General features: G+C 33.4%; 1 protein-coding gene across 1 annotated transcript; it reads left to right on the top strand.

Moving 5' to 3' along the window:
* The first annotated feature begins 3,730 nt into the window (after positions 1 to 3,730).
* LOC132554097 (thyroid transcription factor 1-associated protein 26-like) lies at positions 3,731 to 10,553 on the top strand. Its single transcript, XM_060218399.1, has 4 exons — positions 3,731 to 3,827; positions 5,542 to 5,671; positions 6,172 to 6,259; positions 10,339 to 10,553. Exons 1-4 carry the CDS (start codon positions 3,731 to 3,733, stop codon positions 10,507 to 10,509), a joined length of 486 nt encoding a protein of 161 aa, XP_060074382.1. The 3' UTR covers positions 10,510 to 10,553.
* Positions 10,554 to 19,530: the final 8,977 nt, after the last annotated feature.

Genomic DNA, 19,530 nt, shown 5'->3' with positions numbered 1-19,530 from the left:
CATTGTTCATTTTCTCGCAGTAAATCCCCACTAATTCAAGCTAGTGATAGAGATCACTATATTAATACAAGTATATGAAGAAGATCCATGGGACAGTTCAGCAGCTGTTATTGTGTGTACACAATTTCGTAACATTTCAGCTACCACGACCTTGAACCTATGACCTTGACCTTCCATAGCCATCATCCTAAGACCATGGCGTGTCATTATATCGTTTATGAAATAAGTGCACTTTAGGGCTCTTCTGTTTTGTGTATAAAATAACCATTTGGTAACATTTCAGTTACTGTGACCTTGACCATGGCTTTGACCTATGACCTAGACCTTCAATTTGTTAGCATTTCTTTCCAGGAGGAACACAATCACAATATACTTCTAAACAGTCAGCTCAAAATTATGGTTTGTATACAGCCTCAACATGTTATATAATTTAAAACTAATCAGTGTAAAACATTATTTGTAGCAATTTCAACCTTGACCTTCAATTATACCATTCAATAATACTGTCAAGTATCAAGACATATCCATTTCATTCACTCGAACAATCAGTTTTTAGAACAAACTTTCTGTCAGACTAAGGTCAGAAGTAAATTTGTATGGCTTAATTCATCTGTTTACCTACATGGAGTTGTTGATATATCAGTGGTTGGTCTTGAGAGTCATGGATTTTGACCAATTTCTCTGGATTTTTTTTACCATCCTGTTCAAATTGAAAAAAAATAAACATAAACTGATATTCATATATACCACTGAGATCAATCATAAATAATATATAACGGCGCATATTTATTTCACGAACATATCACAAGCCCCTTTCCATTCCAATGTTGCCTCAGTATTTGATTGTTACAGTGTAACTTGTAAAGCCATAATGAAAAAAATATGAGATATGAATCCTAATTAATGTGATTTTCCTTTTTATTTAAGTTTGACAATCAATACATTAATTGTAACTGCAGTATTATTTCTAATATATTGCCTTTTTCTTCTGTTTTTTTGTTTGTTTTTTTTTGGGGGCAAAAAAAAGAAAGATATAGTTTTTACATTTTATGTGAATTCAAAAGTGGCTGCAACAAGACATGAATGGTGAATTTAGACCAAATGCACTACATTATGTTTATATGTTCATATATATATATATATATGCAGTGTAAACACAGATAAATACTAAGTTGTGAGAAGGGCAACTTATACGACACAGTACGATTATATTTATATACCGTACCTGCCTCACTTAGTGTTCGCCCATGTGAGGAAGGCCTTGGATTCTGTTCCCTTGCTGAGACATACCAGGCTATCCTTATTAAATAACATTAGCTTTTAGAACATTAGATTTGTTAATCAATATTATAAACCAAACCAATTGTATGATTTAAATAAATATTGGCATGCAATAGGCATTTGTTAAAAAAACACCTATTGGTATGTTGGGGTTCAGATGACTGACTTTGTGAGATGACTGACTTTTTTAATACAGACAAAATTAATTACCAATGTAATGTATTTTCACTCCCCATTCTGAACATTGTGTAGTAGTTACAGGATACAGTTCAGCCAATTGGACATCAGCATAGCTCACTGCAAAAATAAAATAATATATTACAATACAAGTTAATACAATATTCGTATAGGGGCCTCCAGTACATGTATAGTGTTCCCATTTAATAAAAATATCATTATTAACTAAAGTCATAATACATACTGAACAGCTACTAGAGCTAGGGGTTCACATTGTGTTGTATCATGTAATTATAAGTTATGCTTATAAAGGTAACTAATTATAAGTCTACGTACATGTCAGTAGACTATCAACAGTTTTATCATATGGACTTGTCTAAAATAATAGTAAATCAAAAACATTAATTTGAGGGTGAGGGGTATTGTGCTATGTTATATAATACCCTCCAACCCCACACCTCTCAAATCAATGTTTTTTTATTTACTAATGATTTATTGTAGAGAAGTCCCTGTGGTTGTATAGAGAATATAGACATCTGATTGATTTAAATTTTCACGCTGTACAACTTCTGATTGGATGGACCCACCTTATGCCTTTCCATCAGTCAAACTTTAAATCTAACTACAGTGAGCACTAGCTAAAGGTCGTGGTCAGGTACTCAGTGATTTTTTTTCCGTCAACACTTGTATCTCCCAAAACATCTTTCACTTCACCTATTGTTTTAGCATGTCACGACAAATCCAGTGCTTTGCATGCTAAAATATGAGCGCACATGAGTTTTGAATAATTTCTTGATATAAAAACAGTACACTTACTTCACAATAAACAAGAAAACATTTACAAATAACTTTAAACTGCATCTCTGTTCGGGCGTCGAATTCGGCTTGAGCGTGCTCCCATCATTCTTAGCGCTGTAGTCAAGAATGACAACTCAATACAGCTTCATGTTCGCGGGAGTGTTAATATTTCACAATATGATATAAAGTTATCAAACGGAGAGCCATGTCAGCGACAACAAAACCAACTAGCATGCTAACAAAACGTTTCGCACAATGAAGTAGAACATATGCCAATAACATCGCAATAACCATTAAGCCGTTTAGACAAATCTGCGTCTGCCATATGCTGCTGGCTATCTGTACGCCTGGATACATTTGAAAGGTTAAAATGTATTAGAATACTTATCATTCTACATTAATTATGTGGAAATTATTACAATATGTAAAAGAAAAAAAACATGTGACAAAAAATGAAAATGAATTACTTTAGATATCTTCTGAAATTAAAGTGCCTCGTTCATTTAAGGTCTGAGTAATAATGCTTGGAACACTTGCTGAGAAAATGTCTGAATATTATAGATTTTTAGTCTCACCACACGTAAATAAAAGGGAAGAGAACTGATAAACAGCTGTAACTTGGCCATGGGTACTACACGCTACCACTTTCCTGGAAGACCACACCCACGGTCCGGTTGTCACATTATTATTGTGTTGTATTAGTTAAATAAAAAAAAATCTTCTGATGTTTCCACGTGTATTTTCAAAGGTTACAACTTTTTCGTCTCTCTCACACAAAAGAGTTCACAATGCAAGTTAGGTAGCAGTAAACAGTTAATTTGCATTTTTCCTGAAATTATTTGTCATGTTTGAGATATACAGGTATAGCAGATTGGTTATGAAAAATACAATTATATATTTATAAACTGTATAACAATTACATTAACAGAGAGAGATGAAATTTGTGTATCCTCTGATTTCTGACATTTGATTGTCATGGTTACCTACTGAAAAAATGCTAAAAATGCAAAAATACTGCTAAGAAATTCTCAGACCAGTATACAATAATAAACATTACATTATGATATACCCAATAACAATGAAATATACCTACATCCAATTTTCATTTGTTGAATTCGTATAGATTTACAGTGCATATGTTGTTTTCGTTTGAAGTTCCTGTCGATTTTTCTGAATTACAAATATATACTAACAATGAAATATACCTACATCCAATTTTCATTTGTTGAATGAAACCATATGTTGTTTTCGTTTGAATTTTTCTGAAGACATCACCTTATTTATATTTCAACAATAAGTGTGCATTGATTTCCCTCTGTTATCTACATTTTCGTTATATTTATGTAAATATATGCAATGTTCCTCTGTATTATTTGTTGTACGTGTTTTCCGGAAAGGTATGCGTTGTTGGCTTTAAAATTATAGTACCTTTTTAAATCCGAGTCTTTTGTATGTTTTGATTCCGATAAAGAGAATGGATGAACACACGAAAGGAAGAATGTCCAAAAGGGCACATGTTAAAAGGCATGGAGTAGACAAATACAAGAAATTTATCGGAAACCAAAGCGAAGGTAAACTTCAGCGATATGATCATATGTATGACCTATATCCTCAATATACACAATTGATTTAGGAACTGTTGAAAATCAATCCCTTTCGGGAGGGACATTGTCAAACATTCGATATAAATAAATCCCAAGGAGGAATACCAAAAGCTACTTAAAAATACGAGATCTGAACAAGTTTCATGTAGATAATAGTCCTGCATCTGAGGGATAGTTACCACTTTGAGTTAACTTACTTACTTAAATGCAGTCATTTGAAAAAGGAACACCAAAGGTCTTTTAAACATTTGCAACAAAAAGTGGCGTCACATTTCTGACATTGCCCAATAACCAATGCAACATTGTACCTTTTCACACAAAAACTTGATAATTTAGTTGTCTCACTTTTTGTAAAAATCATAAACTTTATCATCTCCATTGTTTTTCAACTGTTAACTGTGTGGCTAAAAATAGAACACATGTAAATTCATGCACACCTTTAACATTTTCACTATATGCTGCCTATACACACAGATATATTTTTGTATTTCAACACAAAGTTAGATAACAGAAATGGACATTTCCTATGCATTACATACATGTTGGCAATTGGGTCACGTTGAAAAGATGAAGTCCTTTTTTCCCTTCTTCTGTCTTCAGAACTTCTAAGCAAAGAATATTACCTACAGTGTGTGTGGGATACAGAGAGAAAAACATGTTAATACATATTTATATTTTTTCTGATAAACATGTTTAGATTTAATATAAATCTCTGAAAAAAAAAGGTAAAATTTAGTGTAGGAGAGGTTTTAAAACAGCTGGAGTCAGCTGATGTTTGAAGATATCTACAGAAGCACTATCTATTTAAAGGCCTCAGGAAGGGTATTCCATTAGACTATGGTACGTGGAAAGAAGGACCATTTGAAGGCAACATTTGTTGCAGATATATGTCTGAAATTTTGGCTGTTTGATTTTTGAGTTCTACTATCCAAAGGAAAGAGGATATCAATTGTAAGAACAGCAATAAGACAATAGACAATTCTATAGAGGACCACAAGGCTTGGTTTTGTGACAAATTTCCAAAAGAACTTTATGTGTTTCCAATATTAGAATGTCCCTGCATTTGAGTAACTAACTGATTACTCAAAAGCTGTAAGTTTCCTTCAAATGCAGGACTACTTATATGGGGGGTTGTGCCCAACCTGTCTAAGTTCATAGAGATTTGACAAGATGTCCTGAACTACAAGTGTAGTTCAATCTAGTGCCAATAATTATATTCTGTCTCTACTTTAACACATATTTGTTACCTGTTGAAAACTGAAGACAGCACCTTGTACATCAAATTACTTATGTATTTCAAGGGTTCACAAGATTTATCTCCCTTCTTATATAATAGTTCACAGTACTTGCCATTTTAAGCATCTTATTGCTCTATTTGATACATCTTCTGATATAAACTTGGTTACATCCGGTTGCGTAGATTAATGTTACTAAGAACATATTATCCTCAATACTCCAGGGGTAATGATTACTTGTCTTTTTCCGTCTTTATCATTGCCTCTAGTAACTCTAAGATTTAGATGGTTCATCTCTAGTACATATTTTGGAATAAATTTGTACTACACAGGATTTTACAGCATATATCAAACTGTAACCTCTGATAGGATTGGAATATTAGGGAGGTATTGAGAGTTCATGACCTGTTCTTAATTTAGTGTTTCATATACTTTGATTCCTTCAGGACAAGGATTTGCAGACAACAGGAAAAGGAAAATCCAGCATGAATATTTAAAGATACTGAGCAAACAAAGAAAGAAAGAGGAATATGAAACTGGGCAACAGTTGACAAACGACAAATACACAGAAGAAGAGTAAACCTTCTCAATTCATTTTTTGCTTATAATTGTAAATAATAAAGCTTAATGATAGTTAATTGGTTTTGCCTGGAAGACTACATGTATGAACATTGTAAGAACTAGGGATGCCTTTTACATGCAATCCACATCCTCAGTATTCATCGGAAATATTTGTTTGGGTGTATCAGTATACCTGTATAGATAAAACATACATGTGCTTTACACAGGGCAACATTCATGCAGTATTTCTTTCATGCTTGCGCAACACTATTAATGAAATTTACTGACAGTGTTAGATTCTCCGGAAGTAGATTGAAAAGCCACTTCAGGTTAACCTTACATAGCAATCTGCATTAAAAATTATATCAATGAAATAATTATCAGTATTGAAAAAAATCTAATTTGTTTACAATATTACAGACTTATAATAGATTCTGTACCAAGTCTGCGACAATATGTAATATACCCCACTTAGTAAGTATAAATAGACTTTAAGATTTTGTTCAAATTTACAGCTCATTAAGAGGGAAGAAATTTACGAAATATTCCAAGTCTGAGTGGCATTCTCAACAAAGGAAGGAGGAAAAAGCAAGAAAGAAAACGGTGAGAAATTGCATTTACTCTCAAACCATATACAGTAATCAAAGGGCCAAGTGAGCTTATGCCACAGCGTAGCGTCCGTCGTCCCTCCATCCTGCATCCATCAACTTTTCAATTAAACAACTTCTTCTGAAATACCGAAAGACGTAGAGTTGTCATACTTGGCTGAAAGGTTCTATTGATGAAGCCCAACAAAGTTTGTAAAAAGATATGACTTTGACCCATATTCAAGGTCACACAGGTCAAATGTGTTAAAACATTTAGACGACTTCTTCTGAAATACCAAAAGGCCTAGAATCATTATATTTGGCTGGAAGGTTCATTTGATGAAGCCCAACAAAGCTTGGAAACAGAAATGACCTTAACCCATATTCAAGGTCACAGAGGTCAAATGTGTCAAAACCTTAAAACGACTTCTTCCAAAATACCGGAAGGCCTAGAATCATATTTGGCTGGAAAGTTCCTTTGATGAAGCCCAACAAAGTTTGCAAATAGAAATGACCTTGTCCCATATTGCAGGTTACAGAGGACAAACATGGTAAAACCTTTAAACAACTTCTTCCAAAATACTGGAAGGCTTAGAATTATTATATTTGATTGGAAGGTTCCTTTGATGAAGCCTAACAAAGTTTGCAAAAAGAAATGACCTGGACCCATATTCAAGGTCACAGAGGTCAAATGTGTTAAATGACTTCTCCCAAATACCGGAAGGCCTAGAATCATTATATTAGGCTACTGTGTTCCTCTTATGGTGTCCTTCAAAGTTTGCTAAAATAAATGACCTTGACCAATCTTCAAGGTCAAAGGGGTCAAATATGTTTAAACCTTTAAACAACATCTTCTGAAATACCAAAAAGCCTAGAATCATTATATTCGGACAGTATGTTCCTTTTATCAAGCCCAACAAAGTTTGCAAAAAGAAATCACCTTGACCAATATTCTCAAGGTCACAGATGACAAATGTGTCAAAACCTTTAAACAATTTTTTCTGACTAATCAAATATCTAGGATAGTGATATTATGCCATATTAGATTCTCAATGATGCCCGATAATATTTGAGAAAAGAAATGACATTGACCCATATTCAAGGTTACAACAGTCTAATGCATTAAACCTTTGAACAACTTCTGCTTAACCAAAAGGCCTAAAATTATAATATTTAGCCAAAAGGTTCCCTTTATAGTGCCAACATAGTGTGTGAAAAAATAGCTTGACCCATAAAGATATTTAAGGTCACTGGGGTTAAATTTGGTAAAATCATTAACAACTTCTGATTGACCGAAGGCTATCATATTTGGCCAGTAAAAGTTTCACAAAGGCTTATATACAAATATGTAGAACCTTCCAAGGAATGTATTTGGATGGGAATTTTCTTGGCATAATTTAGAATAAATTATAAAGACCTTTCACAGTGGTGTCACACTGTTCCAAAAAATAGATTAGTCCAAGCCCCTGGAGGTCTGAGAGGCTTGAGCTAAGTAATGTAAAAAAAATCTACATGTTAGCCAATTACTTATGTTCTATTCACATTATTTAAATACAGAAAACATGAAAAGAGAATTGCAAGAGCTTCATTTTGATTTAAGATTGTTCATAATTATAGCATAAATAAACAAGAAATTCTAAGCTGATCCCATTTGCTATGCAGTGTTTATAGGCCTACAGTAAACTGTTATCAGTATATCTCCAGTAACCGAGGCTTAACTGACCATGATGACATCACGAATGATATGCATGAAACATTTCATTATTTGTTTTGAGTTAGGATTATGGTTTATAATTACATGTACCTTAATTTTTCCTGTCTTTATATTTAATTGTTGCTATATATTGTTGACCTGTTCAAGTCTCAAATATGTTGTATCTGTGTTTGTAAACAATGATCTATAGGGCAAGTAAGCTACTGTCCTGGGTCATCCGTCCAGCTATAACTAAGAGTTTTTCTGAGTATATTGTTTGACCATTTTCTTTACTTGATCTAAAAGAAAGCTATCAATTATATTTAACTGGAAACATCATAAGAAAATCTCAGTTCAACATTGCACAGATGAGGGGGACTGTAACTAAGGGACAGAACCCATATGGAGTAATTTGTCATATTGTTTTAAGCATCTGCTGTGGAACATATGCACAGATATAGTACTGTTGGTCATAAAGATCCAGGAGAGCGATACAGGCCCTCTGGGCCTCTTGTTGCTGAAAGTATTGGGCTAGAATACAGTTGCAGTAATTGTCACCTCTGTGTATAGTTTATATAAAGCAGTTAATACTAAAGTACAAATTCAACATTGGGCTAATGAGAAATAATTGACTGAAATTTGTCTATGCAAAGTTAAGTATGTTTACATGATACATATACTGTAAAAATTTATTTCAACATATTCTTTATGGATACTAGTGGAGAATTGTGTACTAGAATAACCCAAATTTTCATTGTAAGCAGGTACAATCAAACAGATGACAGTTCTATACACATATGTATAATAATCTAGAATGACCCTGACCATTGGACAAGCTAGATTGCATTGTATTTATAAGAAAATTAAACCAGTGCAAAATGAAACGTTTGTAATTCAGGACAGCTGCCTTTAAGAGCAGGTATCCACTGGCCTATAAGATTCAATATGGTTGAAATGAGAGGTGTGGATCTAGTTTAGGCAGATAAAAGTAACAAAAGTAGAAAATTAAAATAGATCTGAAAAGTCTACTTCCCAAGAATTTATAAATTTAATTTAACTTAATGTAATACTTTGGTTATGCCTTTGAGTATGCATATTAAACAAAATCAATATTAGGATGGCTAAAGACAGTGTATCACTTGTGAAAAAGTTAAAAATTAATGTTTTAAGAAATTTATCTACTGGCCAGGTTATTTACATGTATTTAGGTGCCAGATTGGTTTAGAAATCTGAACAGAGATTACCTTATGATTCACCTCAGGTTTAGATGGTACTTTCAAAAAATTATATAATTTTTATACTTCTTGAGGTCTGGATTCGTGCTTTTCATGTTGGATTCACTTAATCTTAACCAGAGGCTTCTTCAGGACCGCAGGGTCTGCATAAAACATTTTTTCAGAAATGCATCTACACCATTCCGTAAAGCGTTCGGATGGACTCCGCTATCAGGAATAGATGATCATTTAGATACTTTCCTTAATATTGTAACTGAATCTGTGAAACCCAAAGTAAAGCCGTCAAAAAACGTTTTTTAAAAAAGGGCCCTGAAAAAGCTTCTGTGATACCCTCTTAATCGGTAGCGTGTGAGTATGTTGTATATACTTCTTAGTCTTTGTTTAATTGCCCTGCATACCTTTAGGGTATCCATACTCACAGCGAAGTACCCACCTAACACCCACTTACTTTTACCTGATGTTGGCTCCTTCCTTTTGAAATTTCAGTGTTAGATACAAAAACTTAGATGGGAGAAGCACTAGTCCCAGTGAATTTCCTTAATTTTATATATCTGGTAATATTTAAAACACAGGAATACTGTGTAAGTCTTTAAATGTACAGACACAACTATCAACAGCAGCCACCTGTGCATGGCTTGTTTGAAGAGGAGATAACTCTTACATGCTTGTAATCAAACTTTTACATAAAATTCATATCGTCTAAGAAGTTGAAGATTTGTGATATTTTTTAATGAATAATCGAAATATCATTTATTCATTATTTTCTCGAGATTAAAGAATGCTTGAGTCTTTTACAAATTGTGAAAATATCAAAAATCAAATATTTCCGATTTTTTAAGTTTTTGGATTTACATTTCAATTTGGATGATCAAAGTTCTCACATCTTTAAACATATAAAACTTTCAAGTGACAATGACACATAGCGTCATTTTGTTTATCTGTAAATTCCCTGAAAGGCATTTTAGTTGAATAAATAATATGCATACATGTATTGCTGTGTTTTGGAGCATCAGAGCCACTTCATTTGATTGTTGAAGCATCATGTAGTCCCTTATAACTTCACTACACTAGATGTGAAACCTGTTCATTACTGAAATATTTTGTTGTCATTACCTTGATGAAGACATTCTTTGTTTGTTTTTTTTAAGTGATTTTGTTTGTTTGCAGGAAGCATTGCGGAGAAAAAGAGAAAGGGAAGAAGCATTAGCAAAATATAACAGTAAAAAACAAAAGAAGAATAAAACGTTTTCCAAACGGACACACAAAGGACAACCAGTAATGAAAAATCAAATTGAATATTTGTTAACCAAAATTGAAAAGCAAGTTGATAAAACATAAGAGTGTGGAACAATGTGTTGTGATTGTTATAACTACAAATTAAATTAAACAGGGTTTGGGAATGCTCATCAGGGTGTTGGAAATGCTGTACAGGTGTCCAACTCAATTTTTATATCTTTGTCAAAATTTTGAAAGGATGTATTATGGTATGTTGTTGTCTGTCCATCCCTTGTAAACATATAATGGTTGGCTATTCAAATGCCCTTTTAGTTCTCTCCTTTACATTTAGCATTATGTAAAAATAGATGTCAACAGAATCATAATCCAACCTCAGCATCAATAAAGCTAGGGCAAAATAAGAAGTACAGAAAGATTTACACAGAGACTCCTGAAAACGTACAATGATAGGAAGGCCAGGTGTTACAGAGGAGTAAGCCTCTTCTGCTTCATCAACAGCATTCACTTGTAATTGTTGGTTTACTGCTCTTCCATTAGTTAACATTACATTACTATGTGTCTGATTCGTTGAATAATTTCAGATCAGCACGTACCACAATGAGTTGCTGATAAAACATCAGTAATATATCTATATATCTTCTAGGATTTCATCATTAGTGTCATACAGTAAAAAGGAAATCTCATTTTGTACAAAAAAATATTGAATGGTGAACTTTGAAAATTTCTTTGTCAACAGAATAACATATTACTTTCTTCAATATAGGGTGATATTTCTGTTATAAATAGCTCAACTACGCATTCTGCGTTCTAAAAAAAATTCACAGTTCACAGAAGTTATTTGTAACAAAAACTAATTTGATTGTTGTGATTTTAACACATTTTCAATACCAACAAACAGATACATATTTTCCAGCGTTAGAAACAACTACAAAAAGTAGAGAGAAAAAAAACAGTTTCAAATCCCAATATTTTTATTTTTCCTGGCATAGTTGGTTTTCAGGACACGGTTTAAAAGATTTCATTCAGTGTACAGTAAAACCGTACCTGATAAGTGATAAGATACTGATATGTGACAAAATCACAAATCCATGACCAGCAACAAAGAAGCAAATACTTGTTCTTGCTTACCGTTCAACAAGCACTAAGGGGACGTAACCTATGGTATCTCGTAAAAATATATATAAATATGGCAATTGTAACCCAATTAACGAGGAAAATAATTTTTGATTCATGCCTTGGCCTGGCCTCCAACTCACTATCTATGGCACTAAATCACCTTGCCAAGAAATTACAGATTGCCTTTTTAGACACCATCATCAGACATTATCGCTTTTTTTTTTATCCAATTTGATCCGAAGGTTTCCACTGGTCTCTAGTTGTGCCCATGTAATTTTGGAAAGGACCAGGAAAATAAAATGACTGAAAGGCGGCCAACTTCGATTTTGACATTGAAAGATTGTTATTGCTATTTCTTAAGAAGAACTAGATGGATCCATTTCAAATTTTATATGTAGGTTTCCCTTGGTCCCTAGTTGTGCCAGTTTGATTTTGGGTTTGATTAGAAACAACAAAATGGCGGACAGGCAGTCATCTTGGATTTTGCTGAGTAAAGATTGTCATTGCTATTTCTGAAGAAGTACTGAATGGATATCTCTCAAATTTCATACGTATGTTCCCTTTGATCCCACCTTGTGCTCGTTTGCTTTTGGGACTGATCAGAAAAAACAGAATGGCTTCCAGGTGGCCAAGAGAAAAGAAGGGAAAATAGCCAACTTTCAAAGAGCATATAAAGATAAAACAATGGTGGACACCAAGAACCCTGTGGGATCTTTTGTTTAAAAGTTATAATTTTATGTCCCAGAAATAGGACCTCAGGGATAAGGGCCCCTGAGGTTCCTCACAGAGCAAACAAGAATAAAAACGACATTTCAAAGAATTGAAAAAATCACTTTTCCGTTTGGCATTTGTATCACAAGTCTGCCAGACTGCCTAATCATCACAACACCACGACATCACCCCAAGAAAGGATGTTATATATATTGGATACTGCACAATTGGTGATGATATATAGACCACATGTGTATGTTAAATGTTGAAGACTCCGAGTATTTTTGCAAATGCTGTCAGAACAAAAAAAAATGTTTTCTTACATAATATGGCCTTTGATTGGCCCGTCATATCTATCATCATGTGTGTATATATAGACTATAAACTTTATTCAGATAAGTCGGTGCTACTGATACCCTCTTTATCGTATGTACACTATGGTAAACACCGCATGTAAGTTACTCTCAAGGACAACTTTACGTCAGTATACACACTGCAAAGCAAACGTATACATCCGCTTAATACAAACGACAACGAAATACGTGTAAGTTATTAGTTATTAAAATTGCTATGTAACTGGGATGTTCAGTTTCTGGCATTGAAAATAATTTGTGAAGCACACACGTCACATGCCTTGCTCGGGGTAAATAAGATATTTGAATCGTTATCTATAACAGACCGAAGACAAAAGAGGACATTTGTGTGAACCAGGAACATAATAAAGATTTCTACGGTTCATCTCTCCCCAAAAAACTGTTGTTGTGTGGAAAATTGAATTATTGATGAATGTTTTCAAATGCTTTATTGATTTTGAAAGTCGACCTTGTATTCCGTTTAACTTTACGGTGAGTTTCAGTGCATTGGCTATTGACTCCGTCGTAGTATTCAAAACAACAACGAGATGTAACAATTAAATAAATGATAATAAAGCTTTACACACAGTCCTTAAATGACCTTAGATTTTACACAGGAGTTTAAACGATTCGAAACCATCACACACAATTTTCATGTGGTAAACAACAGCTTCTTGCATTACAAAATCCATCTGTAAACATTTCTGTTTATAGGAACACACTTCGTCAAATAATATTGTAAAGTAAAATTATTTGTACTGTGTTTATGTAAAGTATATTTAGATGAGGACTCCAGTAATCCTCCCAAATGTTGCTGACTTTGGTCAAAAACTCTTTGCTTTATCAAATACAAAATACTTTTATAATTATACGTATAGTGATTTGTCCACACATCCGAGAGCAAAAAGACAATGTTTAACATGATTTACCCGCTTAGAAAATTACCTTTATTACTACTACTTAAAAAGGAATAAACAGTGTTCAAAATACATTTTTTCCGAATACATTGGTTTTTACCAGTATTTTATCATTCTGGACTTTCTTATGCATTCTAATGGGTATCGACATTGCATTACGCGTCGACCTCTTAACTTTTAAAATCTTACAAAACAATAGATGAACCTTTTCTATATCAATACCCCCTGAAGAACCCCAAACATCACACACATAATGCAATATACTGCAAACATATGTATCAAATAAATGTAATAAGGTTTTGTAATTTAGACTTGAGTTTGAACAATTTAATAAAAGTGCAAACGTCCCTGGTCACATAACTGTTGTTGTATCTGATGGAATTTATCATTGTATTTAAGTTTCACTCCCAGGTAGGAAAAAACGTCATCAACTTCCACTTGTTTACCGTTATAAGTCTGTGATTCTCTATCATGTATACCATTTCTAAAGACAACACTTTTTTGTTTTCTCTGTATCAACTGTGAGTTTCTATGCTGTGGAATAATTATGAAGACTATCTAGAAGACTCTATAAACCTTTAATGGTTTCGGAAAACATTACTAGATCATCAGCATACATTAAAAGAAATAAACTTAATTCACCAAAATCCTAATCATTTTTGATAAATGAAATTTCTGAATCATTAAGAAAAAGTGAAAACAATATAGGTGATATCCCCCCTTGCATTAATCCTATACTATTCTCGAAATAATTAGAACATTTGCCTTTAAATGAGACACAAGATTTAACTGATTTGTCTAGTGACTTAATGAAAGATAGCATTTTCCCTCGAACACCAAGCTTTGTCAGCTTGCGCCATAAGTTTATTCTATCGACAAAATTAAACGCTTTAGTCTACGAAACAACAGTATAAACGCTTCTTTGAAGACATAGTTTTAGCATCAATCGTACTAACTTCAGGGCGAAAGTTAAATTGTACATCAGTTAAAATGTTATACTTCATGCAAACATCCAAAATGCGTTTATTTGATACAGCTGTGAAAAGTTTACAAAGACAGCTTATTAAGCTGATACCTCTAAAAGTATTAGGGTCATTACGCTCGCCTTTCTTATGCACAGGAATTTAGTATGGCTGATGACCAATTAGAAGGAAAGTAACCAGATTCAAGTATATTACCAACTAATGTGGAAAGGGTTGGAAGAAGCAATTTTCGCAAGTTTTGAAACATTCATTTGATAGGCCATCAGGTTCAGGTGATTTACCACAATTCAATTGTTGTATAGCGCTACTAATTTCCTGTAATGAAATGTGTGCATCTAATTGTTCAAATATCGTATAACTGTCACTAAAACAAACGTCATGAAAAACTAAATCAATATCTTTGTGAACAAAAGACAAACTTTCAAATTGACTATACAGTTGACTGCAGTTTTACAAAAGCGGAGCCGCTTTCTTCTTTCAACTTTTTTTTTTATAAAATGACCTTGGATTATATTTTCTCAAATATTCCTACACATCACTTCCGACACCAAGATACTGCATTTTAGCTTACTTTCCATTATCTAATACTCCTTTTTTCTAACTTATGACAACAGCATGCGTCGAGTGAAATTTGTTAACATTGCACTAAGCATTGCTTACGCAGAACTTTGAAACGATCATTAAACCAGGGTTTATCATTTTAACTAGAAAAAGTATAGGAATTAAGGTTTACAGGAGCCTTTTTGTGGTATTATTGGACGGTATTCTTTGAAAAAATGATCGCATAATACCAAGTAGAACATCAGTAAAATTACTTACAAATGTATCTTTAGAATCTTGATTTACATCATCGCGGATTGTAACTGACTATTTTGACTCTAAATTAAGTCTAATAGATTTCGTAAAATCGTGCCGATACTCCACGTTCCATTTAAACACAGGTCTATAATAAAGTTCATCATCAACTTCCTCAGCGAGAACATTACAGAATATTTCAATATGCAAAGGAGCATGATAAGAGAATTCAACAAATTTACAAACCATGAACTTGTCAACCATATTAAAAAGGCGAAATGGCCATAATACATACTCAATAAAACACGTACCATTTGCACCATGAAATCTCTACCATTCAGTATCCGTAGAAAAGAGGATTTACAAACGTTTAATAAACTAGTACCAAATCGTTACCTCCTTAATTGGGTTTTTCTAACTGACAAAAACCTTTCTTCAACAGTATCACTAACATAATCAAAAATAGAATCAACGAGCGATTTTATTTCTACATGTAAATTATCAAATTAAATAAAATCTTCAGAAGTACGTGTGTGACTGTTTAAATCACATAATGACCATTTTATTTCTGGACTCAGAATAGTTTATCAGAACAGCATTAAGAAATTACATTAGAAAACCACTAGAAACTTTAAAAGTTCAATTGAATGCCTTATGCTATACAGTATTAAGGTCCAAGGTAGTAAATGTACACGGAAATAGTTCCGCGGAAGAACATAGTTTTAGGAAAATATGAATGGTACTCTCATTTCGTCATCTTTCAAGTACAAAGAAATACATAAGTAGAAATAAGTTTAATTCAATTTGTTTTAAACGTTTAGAATTCATGATTGTTTCAGTCAGGGCACTTTGAAACCTCACCATTAAAGAAGAATTCGTTCGCCGCAATTGGTTTGTTATTCGAAAATAACGATCCCTGAAGTAGTTTGTGTTTCTATGAAGAGAAGAAACCTGCATTATTGTTAAAGGAGAAAGAAAAATGACATCAATCACACATGTGATGCTAAAGTGGTGAAGTGTACCAAAATCTGTAATGATAGGATTACTAATAAATGTAGATCTGAGGCAGAAAATAACAACACTTTGTCGTATGATAATGCTAGTTATCCTCTTGAAAGTTCATAACAGATATCTGAATTGATTGAGAAGATTTCCGGTCGCCATAATGATATAAATGGCAAATATTCTATTCCATTGTGAAGACATGAAGTGGAACGCGGTTAACAGAAACGTTTACTCTTCCAAAACAGAACTAAGTATGAACAAAAAAAAACTCTCATTAAAAAGTATGAAAAGAATAAGACCATGTCTTCGTGAAGGGTAAGCGTCTTCTGCTTCATCGACGACACCAAGTAAGTATTGTAAGGTTCCCAAACCATCAGGCATATCGCGCAAAGAAATATATATATACGTTATCATTATGATGACTGTAAAACTTCAACATTAACCTGTATCTCTCAAAACCCTGTATTGCGGATTTGTCAGTCAGTTACTGACATCATACACGAAAATCGAGATAATAGGATCAAACCTGAGAACAACGTAGGTGGGGGATGCAAGGTTGATGCTTTCGAGAAATGGAAAATTCACCATAAATTGTAATAATTACATTTATCATTCAACCTGGTGGAAAGCTATCACTGTTGATTTCGATGTAGGAAAAGATCGAGGTCAAAAATATCTTGTTATTTGAAAACATATCGGAAACAGAAAATTAATGACTTCGCAAAGTCTTTGTTTTCTATAGCGTCAAAATTCAAACACATCCATCTTATCCTTGTAACTGAAAAAAATGTTCAGTATTAAAAACTAGCATTGTAATTACGTTGGTCCAACAATGAAAATATATTTTGTTCGGCCAACTACTTTGATGACAGTGACATGTGTTACCATAATTAGATTAGCCGATAATACGAAACTAGCGTAATACGAGTTTATAAGTGTCGGGTGACATATGTCGACTTCCGCATTTCAAATTTACTAAAACATACACAAGTAATAGAAAATTGCGATTTGTTTCCTCTATCGCTTAGTCATTTCAATATTTCATTTCAGCTCGATAGTTGATATCAATGAAATATTTTTGTGGTCACAGTGGTTGTACATCACTGATGAGCCCTAGAAGGACTAAATAACTGTATGGTGCGGATGAATATGATGAAAGATACAAACATTTAAGGTTGTGGATGGTACATTTCACTGGTGGACTATAATTTTAATTTTAATGTTTTAATTCAGAAATGCCTTCATTTTCACTTTGTGTTCATTAGTGTACTCTAATTCATGACGGCCTAATGAAATCTTCATTTGTTAAAAAATCTCAGAAATTTGAAGACGGGTAGTCCAATATTCGAACGTAACTATTGAATTAACTATCATATTTAGGCCTATTGCTCATAAATATTATTTTATCAAACCGTAAAGTTGATTTTGTTTTTCTTAAATTTCCTCACGTGTCTAATTAGTTTCAACAAATAGTACAACCATACGTTTTACTCCAAATTAACAATGGACATCATTTACTCATGAAGAAAATATTTCATTTAACCGAAACATTTTTCCCCAGCGTAAATCATACGTCTCGTTACAAACTGTAAACGGATTCTTTTCTTGTCATGAAAGATAAACCGATAAATATTCTTAAATATGTTTTTTATATTGCATATTTCGACATTTTATGATTATGGCAACAGTCGTGTAGAAAACCTTGATGTGTGTAACTCGGAACATGATCATCGACATCGAAATATGACAACGATACATGTAGTTAAACACTTCAAAACAGTATTGTACCATACACGAGACTGAATTCATCAGAATAGCTCACAAAGTGCTTTAGTTCACTTTCAGATTCAATTCAAATATTTATAGTTTAATCCGAAATAAATATAAAAAATGATTGAATTATAGATACAAACACGTATAAAGTGTATACTTTCTTTAAAACAACAGAATGCCAAGAAAAAAACTCGTCCTCCGCTGACATCAACATTTTTCTACAACAAAATCAACAGCAATATTTTTCCAGTCTCTATGGTAGGTGTTATTTCGATTTCACTATTATGACTTTTCCATTTTTATGTATTATATCTCTGCTTCCTCAGTCAAATGTGTTAACGTTCCGCAGTTGACTTGATACTCATTGGCTTTATCAAATATCAGGATTTCCGTGTAAGATGTCAACAACTGACATGTGATTTCACAACAGAGTTTCGCACGTTGATGAAGATTGTTGGGCCATAGGGAAGTTCTCTATGGTCAACATATCATGTGGTGTTTTCTTGATCCTTCAGCATTCTCTATGATTTATGCTGAAAACCAATACCAATATCCAAGGGTTTTATTATTATCATTATTATGCACCATATATGTATTTCCTCTTGAGCAAAGGCGGTCATAATGCCTGTGCTTTTAGTAAACCAGAGATCACAAATGACAGCTATAAACAGTGTTTGGTTTTGAAGTGATGGTCCTAATTATTTTCACTGGATAATGATTATGTAGCTCACCTGGCCTGAAGGGCTAAGGGAGCCCTAAGAATTTTGCGGGGTCCGGCGACCGTCGCCTGTCAATTTTTACTGATATCTCCCAATTAGCCAACAGATCATATTTTAGTATAGTGAATAGGTTATGTTGTGAAAGGGGTAGAACAATTGGTACTAATTATAGGTAAGGTAAATTGACCGATTCTCAGGTAACAACTTACCTGTGGAATCATTTTGATTATACAAAGATATATATCAAGATGTATGTATATGTAAATCACAATAAAAAAAATTATGATCAACATTAAACCTTACATTTTAACACCTTTTTCAAATACTAGTTAACAAAGAAACAACAAGGATCACGAATATGATTTTTTTTTAAACTTTACAGTATGATCAATATCGTATAGCACTAAATATCTTTGAACTTATCTGTCGATGTTTCCTTTTCTTGGCACGCCTTCTTCCTCCCGCCTGATTCTGCAGAATCTTTACATCGTTGGTAGATTGGATTCCCTGCAGCAGTTTCACCACGGAGAAGATGTTTATATGTGGACGCTTCTATATCCGGTTACGTATGCTGTACCAGCCTTCGACGTGATTTGTACGTGCTCCATCGTGATCAAAATGATTGCAGTACTGACGGTCACCTTCAACCCAAGTCTCTGAATCATCTTCTCAACTGCAGCATCAAAATCTCTGTCAAACAGATTCCAAGTTTCTCATCAGACACAGAAGGAATTGGTTCAGCTTCCTTACG

This window comes from Ylistrum balloti, unplaced genomic scaffold (genome assembly GCF_031769215.1).
Source record: "Ylistrum balloti isolate Yb309-2 unplaced genomic scaffold, AGI_CSIRO_Ybal_v1 Utg369640, whole genome shotgun sequence".
Classification (NCBI taxonomy): domain Eukaryota; kingdom Metazoa; phylum Mollusca; class Bivalvia; order Pectinida; family Pectinidae; genus Ylistrum; species Ylistrum balloti.
This window is presented reverse-complemented; position numbering and strand designations above follow the sequence as displayed.

Excerpts from the sequence above, each read along its gene's own strand:
- LOC132554097 (XM_060218399.1), top strand. The coding sequence starts at position 3,731 with ATGGATGAACACACGAAAGGAAGAATGTCCAAAAGGGCACATGTTAAA. Across the intron at positions 5,672-6,171 it reads GACAAATACACAGAAGAAGA|CTCATTAAGAGGGAAGAAAT; the intron begins GTAAACCTTCTC and ends TCAAATTTACAG. Across the intron at positions 6,260-10,338 it reads AAAAAGCAAGAAAGAAAACG|GAAGCATTGCGGAGAAAAAG; the intron begins GTGAGAAATTGC and ends GTTTGTTTGCAG.